Here is a 24828-nt window from a genome sequence, read left to right as displayed (position 1 = left end):
TCTGAGTTTGATCTCCAATACTTCATAAACTAGGGATGGTGAGGCACACCTAGAATCTCTCAGCACTCAGAAGGTGGAGGCAGGAGACTCAGAGAGAAATTCGAAGCCACTCTTACCCATATAGCTAGTTCAAAGCCAGCCTGGAATGCATGAGACCCTGTCGCAAAAAAAAAAAAAAAAGAAAATCTTCCGTTTTTCACACTCAAGATCAATTGGTTTATATCCAGTTTGGTGAGCTATGTAAACATTAACAGTGGATCCAAGCAGAGGAACCACTGTGGGTGATCCTTGGCGAGTAGATGAACAGACTTCTGGGTCCTTCCACTGGAGCTCTGGTCTCCCATTAGAGTGCATTATCTGGGACCAACAAGGGCAAAGGCACCCTTTCCTGTCATCTTCTTCGCAAGGAACTCTTCCGCTGTCTTTGCCTATCATATATTGTGACAGGGAGCCAGGTAATAGCCACAAGGGGCTGAGAGAAAGAACGGGCATTTGGGAAAAACAGTGGACTCACAGGAATGTTGCCAGACCCCTGCACACTTCCATGGGCATCAGAAATAAGAGGTCCAGCTGCAGACCTACTTCCCCACCCCAGACTGCTGGATCCTCCCTGAGCCTCCCAGAGAAGACAGATTTATGCATGGTCTTCTGATTCTGTGTCCCTAAGTGGGTTCCCCTAACCACCGACAAGGGCAGCTCCACAGCTTTCCTGGGGAGACCAGGAAAGGGGAGCCGGCTGTCAACAGCAGCTCCTGAGCACAGGCAGGCTGTGCCATTCTCCTCTCCACTGGTGCGATGCTGTCTCTCGGTCTCGCATTTACTGAGTCTACATGTGTTGCTGAGGGGATCTGGCAGAGTACCCTGGTCTTGTGTGTCCTGACCCTGTCCCCTCTGGATGTTTTTCTCCCCTTCTGCCCCAAAGGTGTGTAACAACAGGAAGAACTGCCACTGTGAGGCCCACTGGGCCCCTCCCTTCTGTGACAAGTTTGGTTTTGGAGGAAGCACGGATAGTGGGCCCATCCGGCAGGCAGGTGAGTGGAGCCTCGGCATCGCCGGGAGGGGATGCTGAGCTGCTTAAGGCCGTGGGTACTGGGCAGGCGTCCCCACAATAGGACTCTGGGTGCCTCTGGCCCAGCCTGAACCTTTCAGGTTTTAAATGCTGGCTCCCCCTCAATGCAGGTAAGGCATTGTGTTGGCCATTTTCTCTCCCTGTGGCACTTTTCCCAGCTAAGGCAATGGCCACAGTGCACTACCAAATGCGTATGAATGTCACTGGCATATCGAAGGATTTTGTAAAGAGTTGCTTTTGTGTGCTGCCACCCAGAGCATTTTAAAACTCTGAACAGAGGAGTGATGGCACAGAGTTGGGGGGGGGGGGAGAACAAACAAGAACAGCAAAAGTATGACAGCTACCTCTTACTAAAGAGAATGGTCACCACTAGAGAAGGCTCGGCTGCTACAGTGCCAGCCACTTACACTTGAGTGTGGATCCACAGAACCCACAGGAGAAGTTGAGCATGATAGTGCATGTTTGTAATCCCAGCATTGGAGAAGCAGAGATAAGAAAATCCCTGAGAGGGCTAAGGTTGGAGCCTAGTCAATTGGGTGTTTATCTAGGGTGCTTGAGGCCTAGCTCAGTGGGTCTCGACCCTTTGGGTTTGAGTGACCTTTTCATGGAGCTCACCTAAGAACATCTGCAGTTCCCAGTGCTTGACCTGGCTCTTTGGAGCCCATTCCCTATGGAGGGATACCTTCCTCAGCCTAGATACAGCAGGGAGGGCCTTGGTCCTGCCTCACATGATGTGACAGCCTTTGTTGACTCTAAGGAGTAGATGGGAGTGGGGGAGCAGGAGGAAGGGAAGGAGAGGGAAATGGAATTGATATGTAAAATAAGATTGTTTTAAAAATAAAAAAAGAACATCTGTAGATCAAATATTTACATTATGATTCATAACAATAGCAAATTACAGTTATGAAGCAGTGAAAATAATTTTATGACTGGGGGTCACCACAATATGAGGAACTGTAGTAAGGACGTGTAGCCTTGGGAAGGTTGAGAACCACTGCTCTAAATTTAATCCCCAGAATGACATACCTGTCATCCTAGCAGTGGGAATATAGAGAGCCAGGAGGATCAGGAGTTCAAGGCTATCCTAGGCTACATAGCAAATTCCAGGCCATCCTGGACTCTATGAGACCCTGTCTCAGAAAAGAGTCATCTATAGAGAGATTGCAAATACAGAGAACTGGCTGTGCCAAGGCCTGGGGACAGGGTGAGGCAGGACAGGATAACAGTCACAACTCCCAGGATACAGATTGGACAGTAGAGTCATGATACTTCCTGGAACACTGGCTGGACAGCTTAGCAGATGGCACTGCTGTCTATGGCAACAGGCAATCCTGATGCCACTTAGGGTCTGGCAGGACTTTGACTGGATCACTTTAAGATGTAAGGTTGATGCAAGGGATTGAAAATTCCCTCTTGAGATTCTTGCTGGTCATTTTTTACTTAGATGAGGCAACAGAGTTTAGCTGAAGCTCAGGGCTGCTACTAAGCCTAGGAGGAATGCCAGTTGACAAGAGTCCAGCAACGGTACCCTTCCAGTCATGCAGATGGCTGGAGGAAGACAGTACTGGTAGACCCCATAGGACTCATTGGTTGAGGACAAAGTACAGAATAGGGTGGGTGCCAAGACATTGTGCCCAGAGCTGGGGCAGCTGCTACTTGGATTAGCAGTAACTGAGTGCTGAAGGGAGACAGGAGGAGGGTAAATCTGGCTCCCCAGCAGTCTACAGGGACTGTTGAACACCTAGGGTATGCAACTCGACCTGAACATCCCTGGTCTACATACAGGCTAGTTAAGGGCTCCCTGTTCCCCAGGACTTCACCGTTCTGATGAGCTTCCAAGGAAGCCACCTGTGATTCCTAGCACCTCCCGGATTGCCTCTGGCTATCACTGCAGTCAGGTGGTAGCCTGATGGATTACGTGTTCTCCTACCCACATGTGCTAAATAAAATGGCATCAAATTACAAAAGGAAAAAAATACTATTTTTTTTTAAATCTCAAACTAGCTTGAAATTTGCTCTGTAGCCTGGAGCTTTTAATCCTCCTGCCTCTTCCTCCCAAGTGCTAGGATCACAGGTGTGTGCACCATCACATCTGGTTTATGGGATTCTGGGGATCAAACTTAGAGCTTCCTAAATGTTAGCTACACACTCTATGAACTGAGCTACGGGCCCAGCCTCAGCCCCACAGGTAAAATTTCATGAAGCATGCACGGGCATTCTCCCAACAATAAGGAGCTTGCCCCCAAAGGCAGTATTAAGTTCTTAACAGACAGAAACCAAATCCAGGGTAACTTCATTTAGGGTGCTGTTTTTTTTTTTTCTTTTCTCATTCTCTGATTTGAGATGCCCCCAAGATGAAGTCTCAATCAAGAACAGATAAAGGGATGACAGATAAAAGTAAATTCCAACTGGAGTGTGAAAGCAGCATAGAATCAAGGAGATGTGGGGAGGGGTCGAAGACGACCTTTGGGGAGCCCCCAATCCTGATAAGATGGTCCCCTAATACTTTGTGTGGCTCCAGAGTCCACTCTGCCTAGCGGAATCTGTGTGGTCCAACCAGGGTCCCACCTACCAGACCATGTCCCTGCACTAGCAAGTTCTCAGCTGTCACAGATGAGTAATGGTGGTATGGACCAGAACTCTAGCACGACCTTTGAAGAGAGACTAATTTATTAGGATGTCATTCAGGGATTTACGTGCAGTGGTTCTGTTTGTTCCTTTAAAGCTTGCTCTGCCATAAATGTCACAGTGCGATGTCTTCTCTATTTTATTGGAACGGCCTCCTCCCCTGAGCCAAATGTGTTTTGTTTCAGATAACCAGGGCTTGACTGTAGGGATCCTGGTGAGCATCCTGTGTCTGCTGGCCGCTGGATGTGTGGCGTATCTCAAAAGGAAGACCTTGATGCGTCTGCTGTTCACACATAAGAAAACCACCATAGAAAAGCTGAGGTATGTCCTCTCAAGACACGACGGCTTCTCGCCGCGTCACCCTCAGCCAGGGACGGAGGCAGATTTTCTGGATAGTAACACTGGGTCTTTGGGTTGATTTGGTTTGTTTGGCTTTTGTAAATGTCTGCCGGGCCAGCTGTCTCTTTGACTCTCCCTTCAAACCCTGTGCCGTCCATTACATAAATAAGCAGGGTGCTGGTGAATTCCACGGATGGGTCTGCTCTCATCTTTGCGTTAGCATTTTTAACAAGGCATGCGGACCCTGGAATGTGTTCCTCAGATGGCAGGGCTTCGGGCCCCAGTGTGCTGGGAGACTATTGCTGAAAGGCCAGCTTCATGAGAAACAGCCCCTGTGCACCCACAGCTAAGTCTCTATGATCTTTGGTTAGCTAGTTTGGTAGGCCAGTGGCCGGAGAGCAGAGGTTAGCATTCATGTTCAACTCATAGAAATGTTAGAGCTTTTTTTCCCCTGCATGATTGGCCATATAGATACAGACACACACACACAGACAGACACACAGACACACACACACACACACACACACACATCAGCAGGAACCGGATATGAGGAATTGTAGCAAGGAGGACTAACCCTTGCTCAGCAAATGTTGGGTTGCCTTACAGGTGTGTGCACCCTTCTCGGACACCCAGTGGTTCTCACCTTGGCCAGGCTCACCCCACCCTCGGAAAAGGCCTGCTGATGAGCCGGCCACCACATCCCAACACCCCCAAGGTAGGTCACACAAGGACGTGTTGTCCTGTAAAGGCATGGAGTTTTACATAACAAGGTTGTCTGGGAAAACAGGGCTCCATCATGCCTGTGAAATGTTTAGTAGCACACTTGGTTCAGCCATACCTCACTGCCCCTGTAATGGTCAGGGCCCAGAGGCAGGCCCCAGAGGAATCATCTGAGGTCCCTAAAAGGTTCTCATAAGGCAATCAATGTCCCCATATTGTGTTGTGTTTGTATCCAAACCAAGTCAATCTCTGCACTGACCTAGACCTGCCAGGCTCTCGGCAGACACACTGGGAATGCAGCCAGAGCAGACTCCTGTTTCCAGGGGTCACCAGCTGTGCCTAGGTGAGTTTTCTGGCCTGGGTCTAAGTTCTGCTGACCTAAGTGTTGCCGAGGACTGTGGAATCCATGCCTACCCCATTCTTTTAAAAAGCTATATCCTTGTCCTTGGGTATCCAGTGTTTGCCCGATGCCACACTGTTTTGCTTATCCACAAGAATTCTTAAATATTGAACTCCATTATGGTTTGGATAGGAGTTCAGCACTGGCCTCTGGGTGGTGATGCCATTTGCTGATGTGGGGGAAACTTCAGGAAGTCGACCCTCCTGGAAGGAGGTCAATCCCAAGGCAGGAAGAGGGGATTTGAAGGCTGTACTGGTGCCCTGTCACTTCCTCCCTTCCTTTACCTGTCCATCCAATGGTTCTGCACACACTTATGTCCTGCTGTTCTACCTAAGGGCATGGGGCCAGGCAACTGTGGACTGAACCTCTGAAGCCATTAGTGAGCCTCACTAAGCCGCTCATCCAGGCACTCTGTCATAGCAAAGCAATGTCTGACTGAGGCAAACTCGGACAAATTAAAACAGGGAACAAGATAGGTGCCACAACAGGAGAAATAACTGAAAAGAATATTATCACCAATGCAGCAGGCAATGCACTGTTTTACTTCTCTTGGTCTAAAAAGTAGAGGTTGGGCTTCTAAACGGGAAGCCATCGCTCCCAGTAAATGTGCCTCCCTTCGTCTCCAAACCTGGACCCGCCAGCTACAAAGCTGTGTTTTATGGGAACCAAAAGCAAGATCTAAACACTGGAAATGACCCAAAGGTCTGTCAGCAGGTGAAAGGATTAACAGTGGCATATTACACAGTGGTTGCTACTCAGCAAGAAGACAGAGTCAGCCACCGACTCGCATGACCTCGGGGGTGAAGCTCAAAGTAGCCATTCCCAGCCAGAGAACCCAGGCAGAAAAGGAGCACAGACTCTACAGTGCCATTTCTATGCAACTTTAAAACATAAAAACTCATTTAGAATGATACAAAGAGGATGCCAAGGTCGGGGGTGGGGGAAGAGCGGTATGGAGGCAAAAGTGACAAGGAAGCTCTTCTGGGTGATAGAGACCTTGTCATAATTGCTATAATAGTTCCATTGGTATGAACATCAGTCAAGCCAGGCATAGTGGCCCATACCTATAATCCCAGTACAGGAAAAGCATCTTCGGTTCAAATCACATAAACATGGATAGGTTTAAAAAAAAAATAAAAGCTGAGTAAAGAAAAAAAAATCACTTAATTAATTCAATTAACTGGGTATCAATCATACCTCAGTAAAGTTATTTATAAAAAGAAAGAATATGGGGTGCCAGGTCATGCTGCACCTGCTCTGGTCCTCCTTCCGAACACGAGGGAAGCTTGTCCAGAGATGAGCACCTCACCTCCAGGGCAGGTAGTTCTGGCATTACCCTTAGCATGTGCACACTGAGCCCATGCCTCCTTCTTCATGTTCTCATGATCCAGTCTGTGTCTTCATACTTGGCACTTCAGGTTATTTCATCTATTTGTTACTTAAACCAGCTTGAAGATTGATCGATCGATCGATTGAGGTAGACTCTTCTATTTAACAAACACTAGCTCCAAATTCTCAGTCCTCCTACCTCAGCCTTCCAAATGCTACTGTCACCAGTTTGGTTCTTAATGTTTGCTTGTTTGTTTGTTTTAATCTATATAAAATCATCTCTCCATTTCAGATGTAAGGGATGCTTCCTTTAGAATTTTGAGGTGTAAATAAATAAATACAGTCCTTCATATGGACACCGTGGACTTCCCCTCCCCACTGGCCGTAGACTAGTTAAGGCTGTTCTTTCCTCAGAGAGTGAACTCCATCAGAACTGACTCTCTGCTTTGACCATGCAGGACAGGCCATTACTGCAAAGCCAGAAGATTGACATCAGCAGGCCCCTCAACACTCGAGCCATCCCTCATCCCCAGTCACCTCGGCGAGTGCTCCCACCTCTCCACCAGGCCCCACGCACACCTAGCGGCCCTGCCAGGCCCCTGCCTGCCAATCCTGCACTCAGGCAGGCCCAGGTATGCCTCCCGTGCTAATGGGGTAGGATGCAGTTCAAATCCAGGCTCTGCTAGTTGCTAACATGTAAACTTGGACAAATTGTTTAACATACTGATTTATGAAATGGAATTCAGCTAATCAGATGGTTAATAGAGATAATCCACATACAATGCCTACAGTAATTTTTAAAGTATTCAGAATTGTTTCCATGCCCATGCAATTTATCATCTAAGCCAGGATTTAAACTTTTTCTACCGTGAAGGCTTTTTACCTGGAGGAATTTTCGCAGGACTCTGAGTATATAGGTAAGAAATGATAGGAAAATATTAAAAATCTGTATTTTCTCTAATTAAGTCTTTGTTCTGGGGGAGCAGAGAACCTTCTGTGTACAACAGAAGCATGGCAATTCCTAACACTCTTAAATCTGAGCCGAGACGCTCTTGGCAGTGTTTGTCGGTGGTGTATAGTGTGATCTTTTGCATCGCATGTTCAAAACTGAGGCTGCAGTGAAGTCATGGGATGCGACACAGGCCAGCGCTGCCAGACCACCATAGGTTCAGTGCGCATTTGGCTTTAAAATAGCTTCCGGTTGCTGCATGTTGAGTTAATGGCACACAGCTGAAGAAGCTGGGATTTCAAGTGAAATATTTTGAGACTAGTAATGGGTACTGTTGGCAACTCGAATAATGAAACAGAATCGTTTTTAAATGCTATTGTTATAGTTTCCTGTGGGATTATTTTTATATATGTATAATTACGTCTTTAGCATCATTGAGGTTATTCTCTGTGCACATAGCTTTACAGCCTGTGATTCTGCTGTAAAGTTGTTTCTATATACCTTGGCATTGCAGAGCCTATAAAGTGTTCTTTAAGCAGCAGCATGCCGCTTGGATGTGGATTAGCTTTTGAAGGACCGGTGAGTTAGTGGATGTGGTTGATTGCTGTGACTTTTGCTTTATAAACAGCTCTCATTTGGAAGATCTAGACAGATGCATTTGGAGTTCCTTTAGGGAAGATTCAAGGTGAAATATCAGATTGAAAACACAAATCTTCAAGTGGTCGGACAAAGTTAAATGTTTGGTTAGATTATTGCATGTTCTTGTATTGGTACCAGAGAGGTCATAATGAGAAAGACAAAGGTTGGTGTTTCAAAGCTTTGCTTATTTGATAGGTAAACTGTAACATCTCCTTTTTCTGTCCGTCCAGCAGTTCCGTCATCTCCTGAGAGGGGTACTGAAGTGTGCCTGAGCCATCAGTTTCTGTTTCAATTTAAACATTTCTTAGTATTTGAGGTTCATTTATCCAAAGTGTTGTCTCCTCTGCATTTTGAAATCTGGGGCTGGGTGTTGTGTGGGATTTCCTTGGGCTTTTGTGGGACGCTCAGCAACATTGACCTCTCTCTCAATCGACAATTACACTTGTAATCATGTTTTCATTATTGCTGTCTCCTGAGGGTCAAAATTGGCCTTGATGGGAAAAAAAAAAGAAACAGCTCTCTGAAAATGAATCCATCTTTATCCCAGTATTTGATTGCTTCAGGAGAAATGTAGAATTCCCAGCCTTTAGGTCTCACTGACCTCATTTTTAAATAGTGGATGACTTAAATCATGCCATTGAAGCTAGAAAAATGCCTCAGAGGTTAAGAACGCGTACTGCTTTTGCAGAGGACCTGGGCTCAATTTCCAGAACCCACATGACTTCTGCAGGCTTGCACATGGTGCGCATACACTTGGACACTTGTGTACATATATTTTAGGTGACCGTTATGGGCATCAAGAGCCACTTGGAATGGAATTTTTGCTTTCAGTCAAACAGATGTTTGTAAACCAATGAGAAGCTGATTATATATGCTCATATATTGATCCTTTCAGCTCTTCCCCCTTCCTGATGTTCTGCATCCCATCATTTCTTTTCTGCCTGAAGGACTTCCGTTCGCTATGTATCTTTTAAGCAAGTCTACTATTGTTGGCATATTACTAGCACCCCTGTGTCTAAGGATGTCTTTTTTATCCAGGAAAGATAGTTTTGCTGGGTATAGAATTTTAGGTTGACTTTGTTTGGGGGGGGGGGTTCCTATTCCATTTCATCTAGACTCTGCAGTGGTAAGAAATCCACCAAGAGTTCTGTGCACAGTCTCTGGTCCAGGAAAGAAATGTCACAAATCATTTGTGGGGGGTGGGGGTAGAGGTGGGATTCCTTTGGATTGAGCAGGAATAAAACCATATATGGTCAAAATAATCATTTTTCTAGACATCCTTCTTCTCAGGCTTATCCCTACAGAGGAGAGACTTTCTTCAGTTTCTTTTTATTTCTTTGGTGCCATTTAGTTATTTCCAGATTGTATATACTTATTTCTTGTTGCTCCTTTTATACGTCCTGAGGCTCTAGTGTGCACACCTAGACCCACCGCTGGGTAGTTCCTTGAGTCTAGAGTTCACCAGGTAGTCTTTTTCTCTAATTTTCAATTTATATCAATTGCTTGATCTTTTTATGCAAGTACTAAAAGGAATAAGGTAAGCTATGCTTATTCCATTTTGCCACAACCTCATTTCCCTTTTCCTTTATTGCTGCTAACAAACTAGTTAAATCTAGCAGCTCTTTATAGGGAAAAAAGTTTTGACTCTCAGTTAATTTCTCTGTTCTAAACACTTGTATCCTTGTCAGTTTTGAGCTCTAAACGTGTTGCTGCTCAAGTCCAGAACCGCCATTGTGAGCTCCTATCAGTGAGCTCCGTGGCATGGCTCTAGCAGTGTGCTCTGTGAATTATCTGTGGCTGTCCCTGGCTCTTTCTATTTTTTTAAACCTCACTGATAAATCTTCTTTGCAAATGTAAATAGAAGTTTTTTTTTAAATAGAATTTCTGTACTTTATAGGGTTCTAGCTTGACCTCTGGCTGAGCAGGAACTCTGGTTTGAATACTGATCCTGGCCTGGTGTCTTCGGTTGGTTTTGTGGATGGTGGACGCTTTTCTCTTCCATCTGTTTTTCCTGGTCTATCTCAGTTTATCCTGCTGGAAGGCAACAGGCAAGTCCCAAACATGTCTGGGCTGTGGCCTTACTTGAGAATCTGACGGGAGCCGTGAAGCCCAGAATATGCAGCAGTGCTCAGTGCTTTGCACACATCCCTCGGGTACTCCCGGGGCCTGGAAACATCCACCCAGCGGGTTCCCTCACACTGAGGCTTCTTATTCCTCTCTCAGCGATGCCACTGCTGTACAGTGCCAAGTGGGGATTAATAGGTCACGTGATTCAAAGAGCTATGCACAGTGATTTTCTCCCATAGCCTTCTCTGTACGAACCTAAGGAAATCTTCCCCTTAGGCCACAAGTCACTGGGAACTCCACGGTCTCTCTCTGAGCTGTGTCTGTCTGGAGTCTTTCAGAGACATGTGTCACAGATACCTGTGGGGTTCCCCTCTTCACACGCAGGGATCTGGAATCCATTCCAGGCAGCATCCAGAGGCGACTCTTGCTTGGCAGCAAGAATGGAACCCACTGGCACACCATGGGTGCCATCCCCCAAGATAGGACCCAGATGTGCCTGCACAGCTAACTAGGCTATGCTTGTCCAAATTTATCACAGAAACACTCCAGGGATGGGGCGACATCACGAGAGCTGCATTGGTTAACTTTGCATTTGGCGAGTAAGCATTGTCTTTCTAGAAAACCTGCCATCCTCCACAAACTCAACTGTCTTGTCCACAGTTGTGCCTCTTGGAATGCAGGCTTCTCATCCCATGCTCAGGCCTTGTGTGGGACCTTCTTGTACATGCTGTGTGCACACATGTGGCACTCAGAGGCCAACCTTCAGGGGCTAGCGCTCTTTCCACCTTGCTTGAGGCATGTGGTTTTGACAGTAGGGCGAGTCTCTGCCTCCATCTTTTCGTAGGCGTGCTATGATTACAGATATGCACCACCTCATCAGGATTTTGTATGTGAGTCCTAGGGATTCGAACTCGGGTCCTTACATTTGAGTAGCAAGCACTTTGCCCACTGAGTCATCTCTATAGCCTTACAGTTGTGCCCAGTGTTACTTCTGGAGGAAGGAGAACAGAGGGAAAAGGTCCATGGCAGAGGAGAATCCCTGGTCTCCCAGGACACCCTGCCATTCTCCCAATAAGCAGAGCATCATCTGGGTGCCACTGGCACAGCACTTAACCAAAATTCTCCTTGCTAAATACCTGTTCCATTGAATGGCATTTAAATGATGCCTGCTGATGTGTGGGGACCCTTGATCTAAGAATCCATTTCTCATTACTTCCTACATGTTCCAGAAAACTAGGTTAAAGTCTTCTGAGTGAATTGCAGACATAAACTCAGGGCTGAGATTATGTTCCCAGGTGTGTTAGAGAAACAGGGACTCTTAAAAACTCAACCCATCGTTTGGGGATGACTGATGTTTACTGCATCGTGTTCATTTCTTGAAAATGCTGCCAGGTCCTGGTTTGTGCACCATGTACCTACAATGCAGAAACTTCAGCCAAATGGCAATGACGGGATTCACTTACATAGTTATATTTACCACCAAATTGTGTGAGTGTGTGTGTGTCTACTCAAGTGTGCTCGTTGTTTTGGTACAAGGAGCTTGTGCTTTTAATGGTTATAAAATCATTCAAACATACACTTACTGAGCACTGAGTACATGGCAGGTGCCACAGAGCTGAATGCTTGGCAGGTGTTTCTGCCCCCCTCCCCCCCCGGGGGGGTGAGAGAAGTTGCTATCATAAGCTTCAGTTTATGGAGGTAACAGAGCACAGTAAGGCTGCATATTCCATGAGCAAGGAGATAGTGGAAGTGTCTTAGTTCTGTTTTCTGTTGCTGAGAAGAGACACCATGACCATGGCATCTCTTATAAAGGAAAAACATTTAATCGAGGTGACTTACATTTTGAGAGGCTTAATCCATTATCATCATGGTGTGACATGGTGGCATACAGGCAGACGTGGTACTGGAGAAAGAGCTGAAGTCCTGTATCTTGACTCACAAGCAACAGGAAGTAGTCTGCATGTCACACTGAGTGAAGCTTGAGCAAAGAAGACCTCAAAGCCCACACCCACAATGACACACTTCCTCCAACAAGGCTATACCTACTCCAACAAAGCCACACCTCCTAATAATGCCTTTAATAATGCCTTATAGGGACCAATTACATCCAAACTACCACAGACAGGAAAGTCAAGGGCTCAAAGCTTTCCCCTCTACCTGCAGCATTAAGATGCCATCCACTGTCAGTAGATAGTAGTGTGCATTTTTGTCCAGACAGTTCCTAACCTGATGCCTCTTTCTACAGAGCACCAGAGCTTTGCTGCACAGAGGCTGGGGGAAAAATGTTATCCCACTAAACCATGGTCCCCCCATGAAGCCAGGGCATCTGGTTTCCACCCAAAGGTGCCGACTTGATTTCTGGGTTACTCACTGTAGACAGGAATCAAAGCAGGACTTGGGTTTCCATAACAAGACTCGGGTTTTCTTAAGGGGTCAGATGCCTCCAGCCTCATTCTCCTCCTTCCTTATCCTTGCACTGTGTTTTGATTCAATAATATCTTACTCTTTTAGCTATCTGGTTCCTTTAGGGAGAGCGGAAGTATTCATTTTACCTAATCAGTCAAGAAAGGGGGGGGTCAGCCGGGCGATGGTGGCGCACGCCTTTAATCCCAGCACTCGGGAGGCAGAGGCAGGCGGATCTCTGTGAGTTCGAGACCAGCCTGGTCTACAGAGCTAGTTGCAGGACAGGCTCCAAAGCCACAGAGAAACCCTGTCTCGAAAAACCAAAAAAGAAAAAAAAAAAAGAAAGGGGGGTCACAGTGGCCCTGTCTGTCATGGTTCTGGCTATGGAAGATCCACTGGTGTGTCAGCTTTGGTCAGTTCCAATCACTGTGGTGGGCTACAATCTTATCTATGGTCATAATGTCCACAACATTTTTAGCCAGAGACAGATTCACTCATTACAGCAAGATGTGTTAATGTCACCCTAGGACCGCAGTTGCGGCTCTGGCTTTCTGGGGTCATGACCCAGTCTCCCTGCACAGAACTCCCAGATAGCAGGACATATTTACTGTGGTAGACTATGTGCAAGCTGATAATGCATGACGGTCAAGGCAACAGGGCCACATTTTAATTTTGTCATGTTTGTTTTCAAAGTTGAGAGAGGGAGGAGGGGTGGGGGAGACAGAACGTTGTCATTCTGCAATGCATTGCTATTGCTAGAACACAGGTGGGAAGCAGAGGCCCAGGACCCCATGTGACAGACAGGGTGGGACTTTTCTCTGCAACCTGAGGGGAAAAGAATGATGTTTGAATTTTGTTGAAAATACAGACTGAAGAAAAATGTACCAGTAAGAGCAGCCCGGAGTTCCTTCTTAGTTCCCACAGAGGTGGCTGCATTATACAGAGGCCTGACACCTCATAAGCAACCGTCTAGACTAGACCCTCTCCTGACCATGGCAAGGCGGGACAGATGAGGACCCTTACTGTCCTCGGAGCTCACAAACTTTCCATCAGCATCTTGACTGTTTGGAGTTTTATCACAGGGATGAACATCCCATTGTCCTCAAAGTTAAGAGCCATCTGAGAGGAAATGATGGCTCACAAGACTATGAGCATAAATTGAGACTATCTTGGGAAAGTCATAATTATCTCCTAAGTTTCCATGATAAATCCAAATGTGTTAAAGCAGACTATAACATACACCTTACCTTCTCTCCCACACACCAATAAAACCCTGGTGTTATCTTTACTGTAGAGACTAGATACTTCGTCATATTTAGCAGAAAAAAATATTGCTTTGTAAGGAATGATTTTATAACCTGAGTCTCCTTATGGTGAGTGTGTGCTTTCGTTTTTACATTACACACAGACATCGTGTTCGGTTTTCTGTTCTGTGATGAGAACTGGAGCTTGTTTTGTGTGTGGCCTTCATTACCCAGGGCTTGTTGCTAGGGTGAAATTCCTGTCAATCACGGCTGTCAAACGGCAGCGGCTCTTACTCTGAGTGAACACATGCCAGGCCCTGCGCTAAGAGCTTTACTCTTTCAGTCCTCATTCCAACCCCGAGGGAAGGCTGTTATCCCTGCACTTGTCCAAAAGCTAGGGCACCCTGGCGTGTGCACAGCCAGTATGGTCCTTACACCTACCTAGGGGGTTTGTCTATATTCTAACACCTTCTCCTATTTCCTCTGATGAGATCTGATAAGAGACATGTCACCTGTATATCTGGCCCCTGTATGGGGCTCTCTCTGAGTCCAATCTGTCTGTTGTTCATTCTTGGCACATCTCCCACACAGCTGTGGTTTGCTGACTTCTGTAGGCGCCCCATCATGTTGCAGGGAGCTGTTTAATCTGGTGTTGTAGCCTCTGAGCTGCTGTCTGTAGTTCAGGAGATGTGATTTTAGTTCAAGCACTGTGAAAACATCATACACATTTGAAGTAACTTTTTTGGTTTTCTTTTTTGGATTTTTAAATTTTTTTATTGAGTTATACATTTTTCTCTACTACCCTCCCATCATCCCTTCTCCCCTTTTCTCCTCTCCTGTGATTCCCACACTCCCTATTTACTCAGGAGGTCTTGTCTTTTTCTATACCCATGTAGTTTAGATTCATATATCTCTTTCTCCTCTTTGTTGTCTAGTTTCTCTGGGGTTGTGGCCTGTAGACTGGTTTTCCTTTATGTTTAAAAGTCACTTATGAGTGAATACATATTAGTCTTTCTGTGTCTGGGTTACCTCTCTCAATATGGTTTTTTTCTAGATCTATCCATTTGCTTGCAAATTTCAAGATGCCATTATTTTTTTTTAACACTGTGTGGTACTCCATTGTGTAAATCTACCACATTTTTTTTTATCCATTCTTTGGATGAGGGGCATCTAGTTTGCGTCCAGATTCTGGCTATTATGAATAATGCTGCTATGAACATAGCTGAGCACATATCCCTGTGGAATGATTGAGCTTCCTTTGGGTATATACCTAACAGCAATACTGCTGAGTCTTGGGTAGATTGTTTCCTAATTTTCTGAGAAATTGCCATACTGGTTTTCAAAGCAGCTATACAAGTTTGCACTCCCACCGGCAATAGAGGAGCATTCCCCTTACCCCACATCCTCTCCAGCATAAACTGTCAGTGGTTTTGATCTTGGCCATTCTGACAGTGTAAGATGGAATCTCAGAGTTGCTTTAATTTGCATTTCTCTGATGGCTAAGGATGTTGAACATTTCCATGTCTTAGTCCTTTGAGATTCATCTGTTGAGAATTCTCTGTTTAGGTCTGTACCCCATTTATTTCATTTGATTATTTGTTCTTTTGATGCCAAGTTTCTTGAGTTCTTTGTATATTCTAGGTAACAGTCCTCTGTCTGATGTGGGGTTGGCTAAAAATCTTTTCCATTCTGTAGGCTTCCATTTTGTCTTGTTGACCATGTTCTTTGCTTTATAGAAGCTTCTGTTTCAGGAGGCCACATTTATTAATTTTTGCTCTAAGTGCCTGTGCTACTAGGGTTATATTTAGGAAGTGGTCTCCTGTGCCAATTCATTCAAATGTACTTCCCACTTTCTCTTCTATGAAGTTCAGTGTGGTTGGTTTTATGCTGAGGTCTTTGATCCATTTGGACTTGAGTTTTGTGCATGGAGACAGATACAAATCTATTTTCATTTTTCTAAATGTTGATATCCAGTTATGCTAGCACCATTTGTTGAATATGCTTTATTCTTTCCATTTTACATTTTTAGCTTCTTTGTCAAAAATCAAGTGTTTGCAGGATTGATATCCGGGTCTTTGATTCAATTACATTGATCCTCCTGTCTGTTTTTCCACCAACACCAGACTGTTTTCATTACTATAGCTCCGTAGTAGAGTTTGAAGTCAGGAATTGTGATGCCTCCAGAAGTTCTTTTATTGTACAGAATTGTTTTGGCTATCCTGAATTTTTTTGTTTTTCCATATGAAGTTGATTATTGCTCTTTCAAGGTCTTTGAAGAATTTTGCTGTGATTTGCTGGGCATTGCATTGAATCTGTAGATTGCTTTTGATATAATTGCCATTTTTACTATGTTAATTCTACCTACCCAAGAGTGTGGGAGATCTTTCCATTTTCTGGTATTGATGTTTGGATCCTGATGGACACACGGATCTACCAAATCCCAAGACAGTGCAGGTTTGTGTAACTTTCAAGGTGTGTTTTGCTGTGTAGCCTCAATGCCTGCGACCACGCGTGTGCCCCACCATGCCTCTTCATGCAAGTGCATCAGCTCATTTAATGACCAGGACATCCTGTAAGGGATTCTAACTCTGATCCTCAAGGTCCTTTTTCCCCTGCAATGATGGGGCCAAGAACGAAAAGTCATGCTAACCATACCTATCCTGGACCCAGGAGAGTTTGTACAGTATTGGCTGACTGATGCTCACCAGGGGCAGAGAGGAAGGTACCCCAGGAGATGCCTCAAGGGGTCTTAGATTTCCATGAAGCATTTAAAGTTGCCACACAAATAACTGCTGGTATAATAATTATCCATATGCTGGGAACATCTTACATGTTCTTTTATTTAAGCCCCATACCAGGGCTACAAGATAGGTTACTCCATTTTCCAGAGAGGTAGACTTGTGTGAGTCCCCTTTGGATATAACTCAATGTAGAATAACCCTCAAGTTCTCGCTCTGACCCCTTAGCCAGGAACCCATCACTCCATAGTGTCCTCACAGGCCTTTACTTGTCCCGTAAGTCACTATATGGCTCCTTTCTACAGATAATGCAACAAGTTGTACAAATTGCAAAGCATTCTGACTATCTTTTTTTAGATCCTGACCCTAGGAGGACGGCTGTCTTCTAAATCCTGTGCATCCTCAGTTTAGCAAGTCCTTCATAAACTGAGATTGTCTGAAAGCATGGGTGGATTTATATCCATCGCCTAGGGGCACTGACAGAACCCTACCATCCACTGTACCCCTAAGACGTGTGAGGTCAGATGGCCCACATAGGAGTGTACCTACATGATTCTTTTAAATGTTGCAGAAAATTCCACATGAAGGCTAAATACAGGCCCTACTTTGTATCGTAGAAGGGTTATGAATCGGAGATGAAGCCAGCACTGTGTAGCCATGTGCACTGCCTTCCAGGAGACTACTGGGTCCCAGGGTCCAGTTCTGACCACAGAGCTGAGTCACATGTGGTCTGTTGTCTGTTGCAGGGCACCCACAAACCCAGCCCTCCTCAGAAGCCTCTGCCTGCTGATCCATTGAGCAGGGCATCTCGGCTCACTAGTGCCTTGGTGAGGACCCCAGGGCAGCAAGAGCCTGGGTTCCGCCCAGCCCCAAACAGGTAGGTGTCCTCTAATGGTGGAGGGTAGCTGAAGTAGCCACACTGGAGGTGTGGCAAGTTTCGGGTGTTAAGTCGTGTTTCCTGCTTCCAGCATGGGAAGAGTGGGAGATATGTGTAAAAGTAAACCAGGAAGCAATCAAAGCAAACTCTACCTATGCATACCTAAACATCACCCCAGGGCTCTCAGCAATGGCTCACTTACTTGAGAGATCATAGCAGGATGAAGATGACCCAGGAAGGATGAGCTGCTGACACGGGCCCAGCCTGGTCTCCTACAGGCACTAAGGAAAATGGTTTATCTGTATAAAGGCAGGACCCTCCACCACCCTCACCAAGACTTGCTCTGCCTACTCCAGGGGCTGAGACAATAGTTCAGGTTGAGAGGTTATGGAGAGGTGAGGCCTAAGCAGCTGCTCAGTAGGGTCCTCCTGGGGGCTTCTCTACAGCTGAGTGATCTGTGCTGGCTCTCTCTGGCTATGGTCATCTTCACCCCTCTCCCATAGAGGATGAGGCAGATGTAGCCCAGATTCTATTTACATGGGGAGAGGTAACCCACAGCTTTACTGAAGCTGGCTCGTGCCTTTGCAACCTAGCCAATATTAAAGTATATCAAGTTGCATTTAAAACAAAGGTAATGAATACTCAAAACGTTGCTCCCAGATCCTTGCTGCTAAGGTTACTCACACATCAGGAATCTCTACGGGGGAACCCATGGCATGCTGGGGGCTCTCCCATCCTCCAGGTTTGCTGGTGCCATAGTGTAGCTGGGGACATTGACAAGATGGAAATCAGCAAATGCTGCAGCCCAACCTCTTCCTCGGTGAAATTATTCCCTTGTGGGTCTTTTGTTGTTTTGTTTTTCCTCAGTTCCTGGGTTAAAACGTACTAGGCAAGCACACCATAGCCTAGCATTCATCTCCCTAGTAGCCAGGTTGACATGAGCCGCTCAATCCTAATCCTCCTTTGGGATGGGACTAGAGGAACGAACGAGCTACCATGCCTGGCTAGCAGATCATTAAACTCACGGCCCACTCTTCTGACTCATGTGCCCTCTAGCAGGCCATGAGCTCTCTGAGCACCAGAGAACAAGAGATGCTGTTAGCAAGGCTGCACGCTTAGTAACTCCCATCTCTGCAGGGGTAGACGCACGTCATTGATTCATTACGGCTCTTGGGAGGAATGTGTTGGCCTAGGAAAGAAATGGCTGCCTCGTAAATCTCAGAGATAATGCTGGTCAGAGGGTCAGGAGAACAGTCTAGCTCACCACTGTGAAAATGCAGAAAAAGCTGCATAGCTTTTGGGTTACTTTTTATATTTCACTAGATAAAACTACTGCATGGACATGATAAGGCTGACCAAGGGGCACTCCTTTTCAGGACATCCCAAGCAGCCCCCTGCCTCACCTCTACTGCTGTCAGCCTGGCTCCCCATCTCTTGAGCTGTGCCATGGGATCAAAGTGGCTACTAGGCATGTTGGAGCTGGTTCAAAACTGAAATAAGAGTGTAAACGTGTACCAGATTTCGAACACTTAATTCTGCCCCCTTGATTCTCCCAGTTATGTATGCTGATTATATACTAAGATGATATAGCGATAAAATTGAGCTCACCTGTGCCACTTGGTTGTTAGAAATATAGAATTTGAGGCCGAAGAGAACAGCTCAGTGGTTAAGAGCACTTGCTGTTCTTCCAGAGGGCTGGAGTTCTGTTGCCAGCGCTCCCATTGGGTGACTCACAAGGATCTGTAACCACTCCTGGGGATCAGAAGCGCCCTCTTCTGGCCTCCACAGGCACCTGCACTCACATGCAGAGACATTACAGATAAATCTATAAGGGAAAACTAGGGATTGTCTTGAGCCATTCATGTCCATTTTTCTGCAAATGGTGCTAGTCTAGAATCAACTCATAGATGGGAGGCACAGCTCCAGAGAGGGGAGGTGGCCTGTCATAAATCACTAGGACTTCCGCAGTGAGGTCCTTGGTGCGCTCTGCATTCTCTCCCAAAAGCTAGCCTGGCCTCCAGTCTCAGGTGGAGATCAGTGGCTTCTGGCCTGGGAGACCCACCAGTCTCCAGGAGCAGCCTCCCGCCCAGCTTGTGTGTCTATAGAACGGCTTCAGAGCATCTAACTGCAGTTTTGTTTTCTCCTCCCTGGCTTGCTCTTGATTCAGACCTGCTCCTAAGCACCAAGTGCCCCAATCTTCCCACAATGCCTACATCAAGTGACAAGCAAGCCCAGACTGGTTCTCAACAGTGAAGACAGAAGTTTGCACTATCTTCAACTCCGTCGGAGTGATTTCTTTTTATACCAACTTTCAAGAATTTTCAAAGTGTTTAAAACACCATTGTTTCCAGAACTTAGAGCTACTGCCGTCGGTGCTGTGCTGTGGTGCTTTGTGTCCTTGCTCAGGTACTTGTAAGTTATTAATTTATGCAAAGTGTCTATTACTGCGCAGGGCGCCGTAGCAGGCATTTGTGCCATCGCGGGGTTTTCGACAGAAGGCTCCTTGTGCTTCGTTCTTCTGGCGGACTTGAATGATCCTGCCTGATGGGATCCAAGACAAGATGTTTACTTCCTGTTTGAGGCCTTATTGGAAAACAGCTCCCCAGCTCCCCAAGGCTGTGTTACAGTACCAGACACACAGCTCAGGATACCCCAAGCGGAACCTGGAATGAGGTTTTTTTTTTTTTTTTTTTTGGAATCCCTATCTTGGACTGCAGCCAGGGCCTTAAGGAAGGTCTTGGGCGCTACATACTGACAGGGCTTCAGACTCTGCAGTTCTGCACCCTGAAGATCTTGGAGAAAATCTAGAGTACTAGCAAGAAGGCTGAGGTGTGGCCACACCAGGATAGAGACTGGAACCCTAGTCCAGGCAGACAGTTGACTTTGAGCTGAGAGGCCATGAACACCTTTGGAGGAAAAAGAAGTCTGTGATGCTGCCCAAGGCTCTGCTCCCAGAACCAGCAGGAGCTTCTCTGGCTGCCCTTGTGCACAGTGCTGGCATGCATGGGCATGTTGTTTACACTGGGAACAGTGGTGTTTCTGCGAGAAAGCCACTGCCCAGGCACTGCAGACCTCTGTCTCCTGCCCCGTTTCGAGCTAAGCAAATTGCCACATTGTCTTCTTGACTGTAATACAATGACCCTGTGTTCTGACAGATAGAAGCGGCTTTCTATGGGACCATAAACATTTTCAGATGTGAGCCGGTAACCAGATCTAGTCGATCAACCCTGGAGATAAAAATCTCCTCTTTTACTGCAAGGCTCGACTTATTAAAAATTAGGCAGAATCCATATGCTTGCAAACGTTATAACCACATGGAATGTTATTCTCATCATACAGCCATGTCTGCTATCCTTATTAGTAGTCACAGGACAAAGAACCCAAAGTCACCCATCTCTTCTCTTGAGGGCATCCTGTTTTCTGCAGCATAGCATCTCAGTCGTACCCACACTGGGAACGTACCTGTTAACTCATCCTAGGATGACAGAGACATCAGTTCCCCAATGCTGAAGGCTCGCGAAAGGCAGACTTAGTCAGGAAACCCCTCCATCTTTCACTCTTTCATGCCTGGCTGGAAAGCCGCCTTCAGGAGCAGATCTTTAAGATGCCTCAAGCTAATGCTGTGAAAGATAGTTTTAAACATGCAAGGCAAATGGCAGAGGCATCACTTGTCCTGGCGAGGTGTGGGATGACCGGCTTTCACAGTAGAAGGTAATTGACATTGGTTCTGTAGCATCTGAGTATTTTAGGATCAGGCATCTTCGGAAGGGTAGTATCAATGGTTGCCCTATGTCTTGAAGCCGAAGGGGAAATACAGACTTTGTTTTGCTCTCCAGAATTCAAACTGTATTCAGCCTTGGGAAACACATGGTCTTGAAGACAGTGGGTAAATAAATCCACATCACAGATGCACAAAAGAACTCTCATAGGCTGTCTCGTTTCCTGGCACAGTGACAGTTTGGCTGCTGCTGGGACACATGCAGAATTTTTGCAACTGATGTGAGGTGGGGTAGTTGTATTAAGTTCAAACTTACACAACTGGAAAAGTTCCAGAGCTGTGTGAGCGTGGTCACACTCAAAGGTTTAGTTGGAACAGGTGATGAGCCCACCCTTTGGGTGGAGTGACAGGGAAGCTGCAAACCCACATTTCTTCTGTCATTTCTGTACTTTGGTTTTGGAGTACCAGGGAGAGTTTGATTTAAAGGACGTTGGAACCGCGCTCTTTGCCATCTCCCCAGAGGCTACCAAGGGTGCCGATGGTTCCCTCACAGCTGAGCGGTGCTGGCTGCTTGTTTTCCAGAGCCATGCATCTGTTTCTAAATGAGAACATAGTTAATCCTGATATTCCCTTACAGGATAGACAATATTATTAAAAGAATACCTCTAAGATATAGTAGTTATCAAATAAAGCATATTTAGCAATAACCCCAATTTTAACAAAGCTTAGGAACCAATAACCAGCACGGGGGTTTATTGAGAGAATAGTTTGTCTCTCCCTTTCTATAGCCTTTAAGTGACAGAGACCAAAATGAATATTCACAGTTCAATTGCAGTCTATCTTACGTTTAAACACACTGTACACATGATTAGTCGGCTGAGGTTTCTGAGACTATCCCTGAGAAAGTCCAGCAGAGTGGTCCAGTGCCCAGACATGAGGCAAGTGCCCAGACATAGGCATGGCCGGATGTCCTCATGTCCTTCCTGCACCAAGGTGATGTGACCCCGCTTTAGGGAGGAGGTGAACCTTGCCGGCATTCCACTTAAGAGCTGGTCTCCTACAGTATTCCCAAGTCTGCTTTTCCAGTACGTGGGATCAGATGGAGAGCAACAATGCATTTTTTCCATTTCAAAATATGCATGCCGAGTTTGCGCTGTGTGAGCGTTTCCAGCTCACACATGTGGGATGACATCACAGAAACCACACAAGCAACAAATTAAACTCTACGGGAAGAAATACTCCTGACTGGTCTCTGAGGAGACGTTTTTATGCCTTCTTAACTTTATTAGGAATTCTCAGGCTGAAGCTATGGGTCATTGTTCTCCAACAAATCAATACAACCCATCAATGCATTCCCTAGGAACTGCCAAAGCCTCGGCTGTGTCTGAATGTTCTTAGGAGCCTGTGCTCCCCATGGTGCTACAAAGAGGCTGGAGCTGGGCCAATGAGGAGGCCTGAGCATCCTCCTGCCTCTCCGCAGATGTTTACTGAGCACTCTGAGCCAGCGCCACCCTGACAACTGGGAGGACAATGGCTGGGCAGCAGGGCGCCTGGCCACTTGCAGCTCTTTCCTCTGAGGCTTGCTTCATGTTTTAATTCTCTTAGATCAGGCCCTAGCCCAGGGACACTTAGTCTACAGATCCTCCCCCACTGTTCTCAGATGCCCTCGGTCATACACAAATGACCGAGACTAAGAGACACTGACAGTCCCAGAAGCCCCCTCTCCCCCACCAGAACCAAGAGCTGGGTGTTTTGAGCAGTATGGCAAAGTGGGTAAGGACACTGAGAGGCCATTTATTCTCTCGTCCACTCCTAGTCCCGCCACACAGCTCAGCAGTGGCTCCATCATACAAAGTACACAGGAAAACACAGGCACCAACTTGTCTTCCTCTCTTGCCAATCACAAGTGCCTTACTCTGGCCAGACCCCATGCCAAAGCCTCCCTCATCCGAGAGCGCCAAGGTTTTACCTTTGTCACCACTTCAAGCCAAAGTGGCAATGTGTGGCTACCTTTCAAGGTTCACCTACTAGACAGTCCAGTCCAACCTTCTCCAGGGCCATAGCACAGAGCCGCCCCCCCCTCCCAGCACGCACCAGCCTTGAATCTATCCCACTGCGTATCAACCACAGTGACCTCCCTCCTAATGCCTTGCTCTAATTAGAAGGTAGAGTTGGCCATAGAAAATCAAGTTAGCACTGACTGCAAAATGCTGTTGCTGCAACTTGAATTTCCCACTGGCGTCTCTTGCTTTTCAACTCTAATGAAGTAAGTAAATCTCCCAGGTCTGTGAGCCCCATACTCAGGACCACTGGGCAGTGGGGACCCTTGCAGGAGACATTTGTGCAGACAATGAACGGACTGTTTTTGTGCCTTTTGTGGGGAACAACATACAAGCATACATCCTCTCTCTCTCTCTCTCTCAAACACTCACACACACTCTCACACACACACACACACACACACACACACACACACACACACTTACATTAGGGAAATAGCAGTTTATTATCAAACCATTGCAAGCTTTTCTCATATGAGAGAAACTAGGAAAAGCAGTCCAGCATTGTGAAATTGTTGGGATGCTCAATAATGGGTAGAGATTGGCAGGAGGCCTAACACTCAGCAACTGGAAAGTGATTTGGCCCCTGCAAGTTGAGAGCCCAGCCACCAGCCTACCTTTCTATACCTTCAAAGATCATGTTCTGTGTTTTCTGTAATTCTCCAAGAAAGTAACATTTTGGTTCCCAATTTAGCACATTTAAATCGAGACAGATTCAGCATCACGTGATTTCCTTACAAACAAGTCAAACGGTGGGTTATCATCCTTGGCCTGTATGTTGGTACTTCCTAAGGCAGTGACTGGAAAACACACACACAAACACACACACAAATTTCATGAGACTCCAAGGCAGAACTCTTGGAACTAACAGTCCTCCTAGCAGGGCAACTTGGTAATGGTTGGAAAGCGAGCCATCGGAATACGGCAACAACCAACGTAACTGACCAACCACAAGCTGCTTAGCTCCTTTCTGATTAATCGTACATCTCGGGTAACCCGCACAGTCGTTCTGCAGGGCTTCATCCATTGATAGCGCTTTAATAAACTCATGTTTTCACCTTTGTATGTTACATGCGGTTATTTTTGTACGCATTTCTCATATGGGGGAATCTACAAGTAAATACAGCCTACTAGTTCAGTAGAAAATGTCATTGTTAAGAATATTATACCCAATAAACAGTAAACGGATAAACATTCCGTGTCTCATTTGTTATCGAGAATCTTGTGTAGAAAAACAGAGCTCTGTTTTCATTCATTTACAAATGTAAGGACATCTGGGAGCACTGTGCAAGCAACTGAGAACTGTTGAAAGGTGAAGGTGCACATGCTGCCAATCCTGGGAAGAAAGAAGAGAACGCCTGTCAAAACTGGTGAGACAGGGGGGACCCAATGTCATTTTGAATAGTGTGAGTTCATAACCTATCCAGATAATTTAAAAAAATTTATGTTACTTACTGAAAAGTTCAAAAAGTAAGCAATCATCTCAGTATCAGCTTGTCAGCAAAGAGCATCTAAATATGAGGGAGCCAAGCTTACACATTTTTAAAACAGCGTCCAACTTCTTCATAAGCAAAGCTGCAGGAAACAAGAGTATTTGTCCTCTCCATATAGATATACACATATATTCAAAATTATAGCAAAAATAAAG

The 24828-nt window shown here is 46.0% G+C and overlaps 1 protein-coding gene across 1 annotated transcript in view; it reads left to right on the top strand.

Moving 5' to 3' along the window:
• Adam12 (ADAM metallopeptidase domain 12) overlaps positions 1-23521 on the top strand; it is a 124518-nt gene extending 100997 nt beyond the window's left edge. The window contains exons 15-20 of the mRNA XM_026781030.1: positions 923-1031; positions 3883-4018; positions 4643-4751; positions 6944-7117; positions 17272-17402; positions 19570-23521. Coding sequence (XP_026636831.1) covers positions 923-1031; positions 3883-4018; positions 4643-4751; positions 6944-7117; positions 17272-17402; positions 19570-19624 — 714 coding nt within the window. The 3' untranslated portion in view covers positions 19625-23521. The remainder of the gene's footprint in view (positions 1-922; positions 1032-3882; positions 4019-4642; positions 4752-6943; positions 7118-17271; positions 17403-19569) is intronic.
• Positions 23522-24828: the final 1307 nt, after the last annotated feature.

Source organism: Microtus ochrogaster, chromosome 8 (assembly GCF_000317375.1).
Source record: "Microtus ochrogaster isolate Prairie Vole_2 chromosome 8, MicOch1.0, whole genome shotgun sequence".
NCBI classification, from domain to species: Eukaryota; Metazoa; Chordata; class Mammalia; order Rodentia; family Cricetidae; genus Microtus; species Microtus ochrogaster.
Note: the sequence above shows the minus strand (reverse complement) of the source record. Positions and strands in the feature narration are given on the sequence as shown.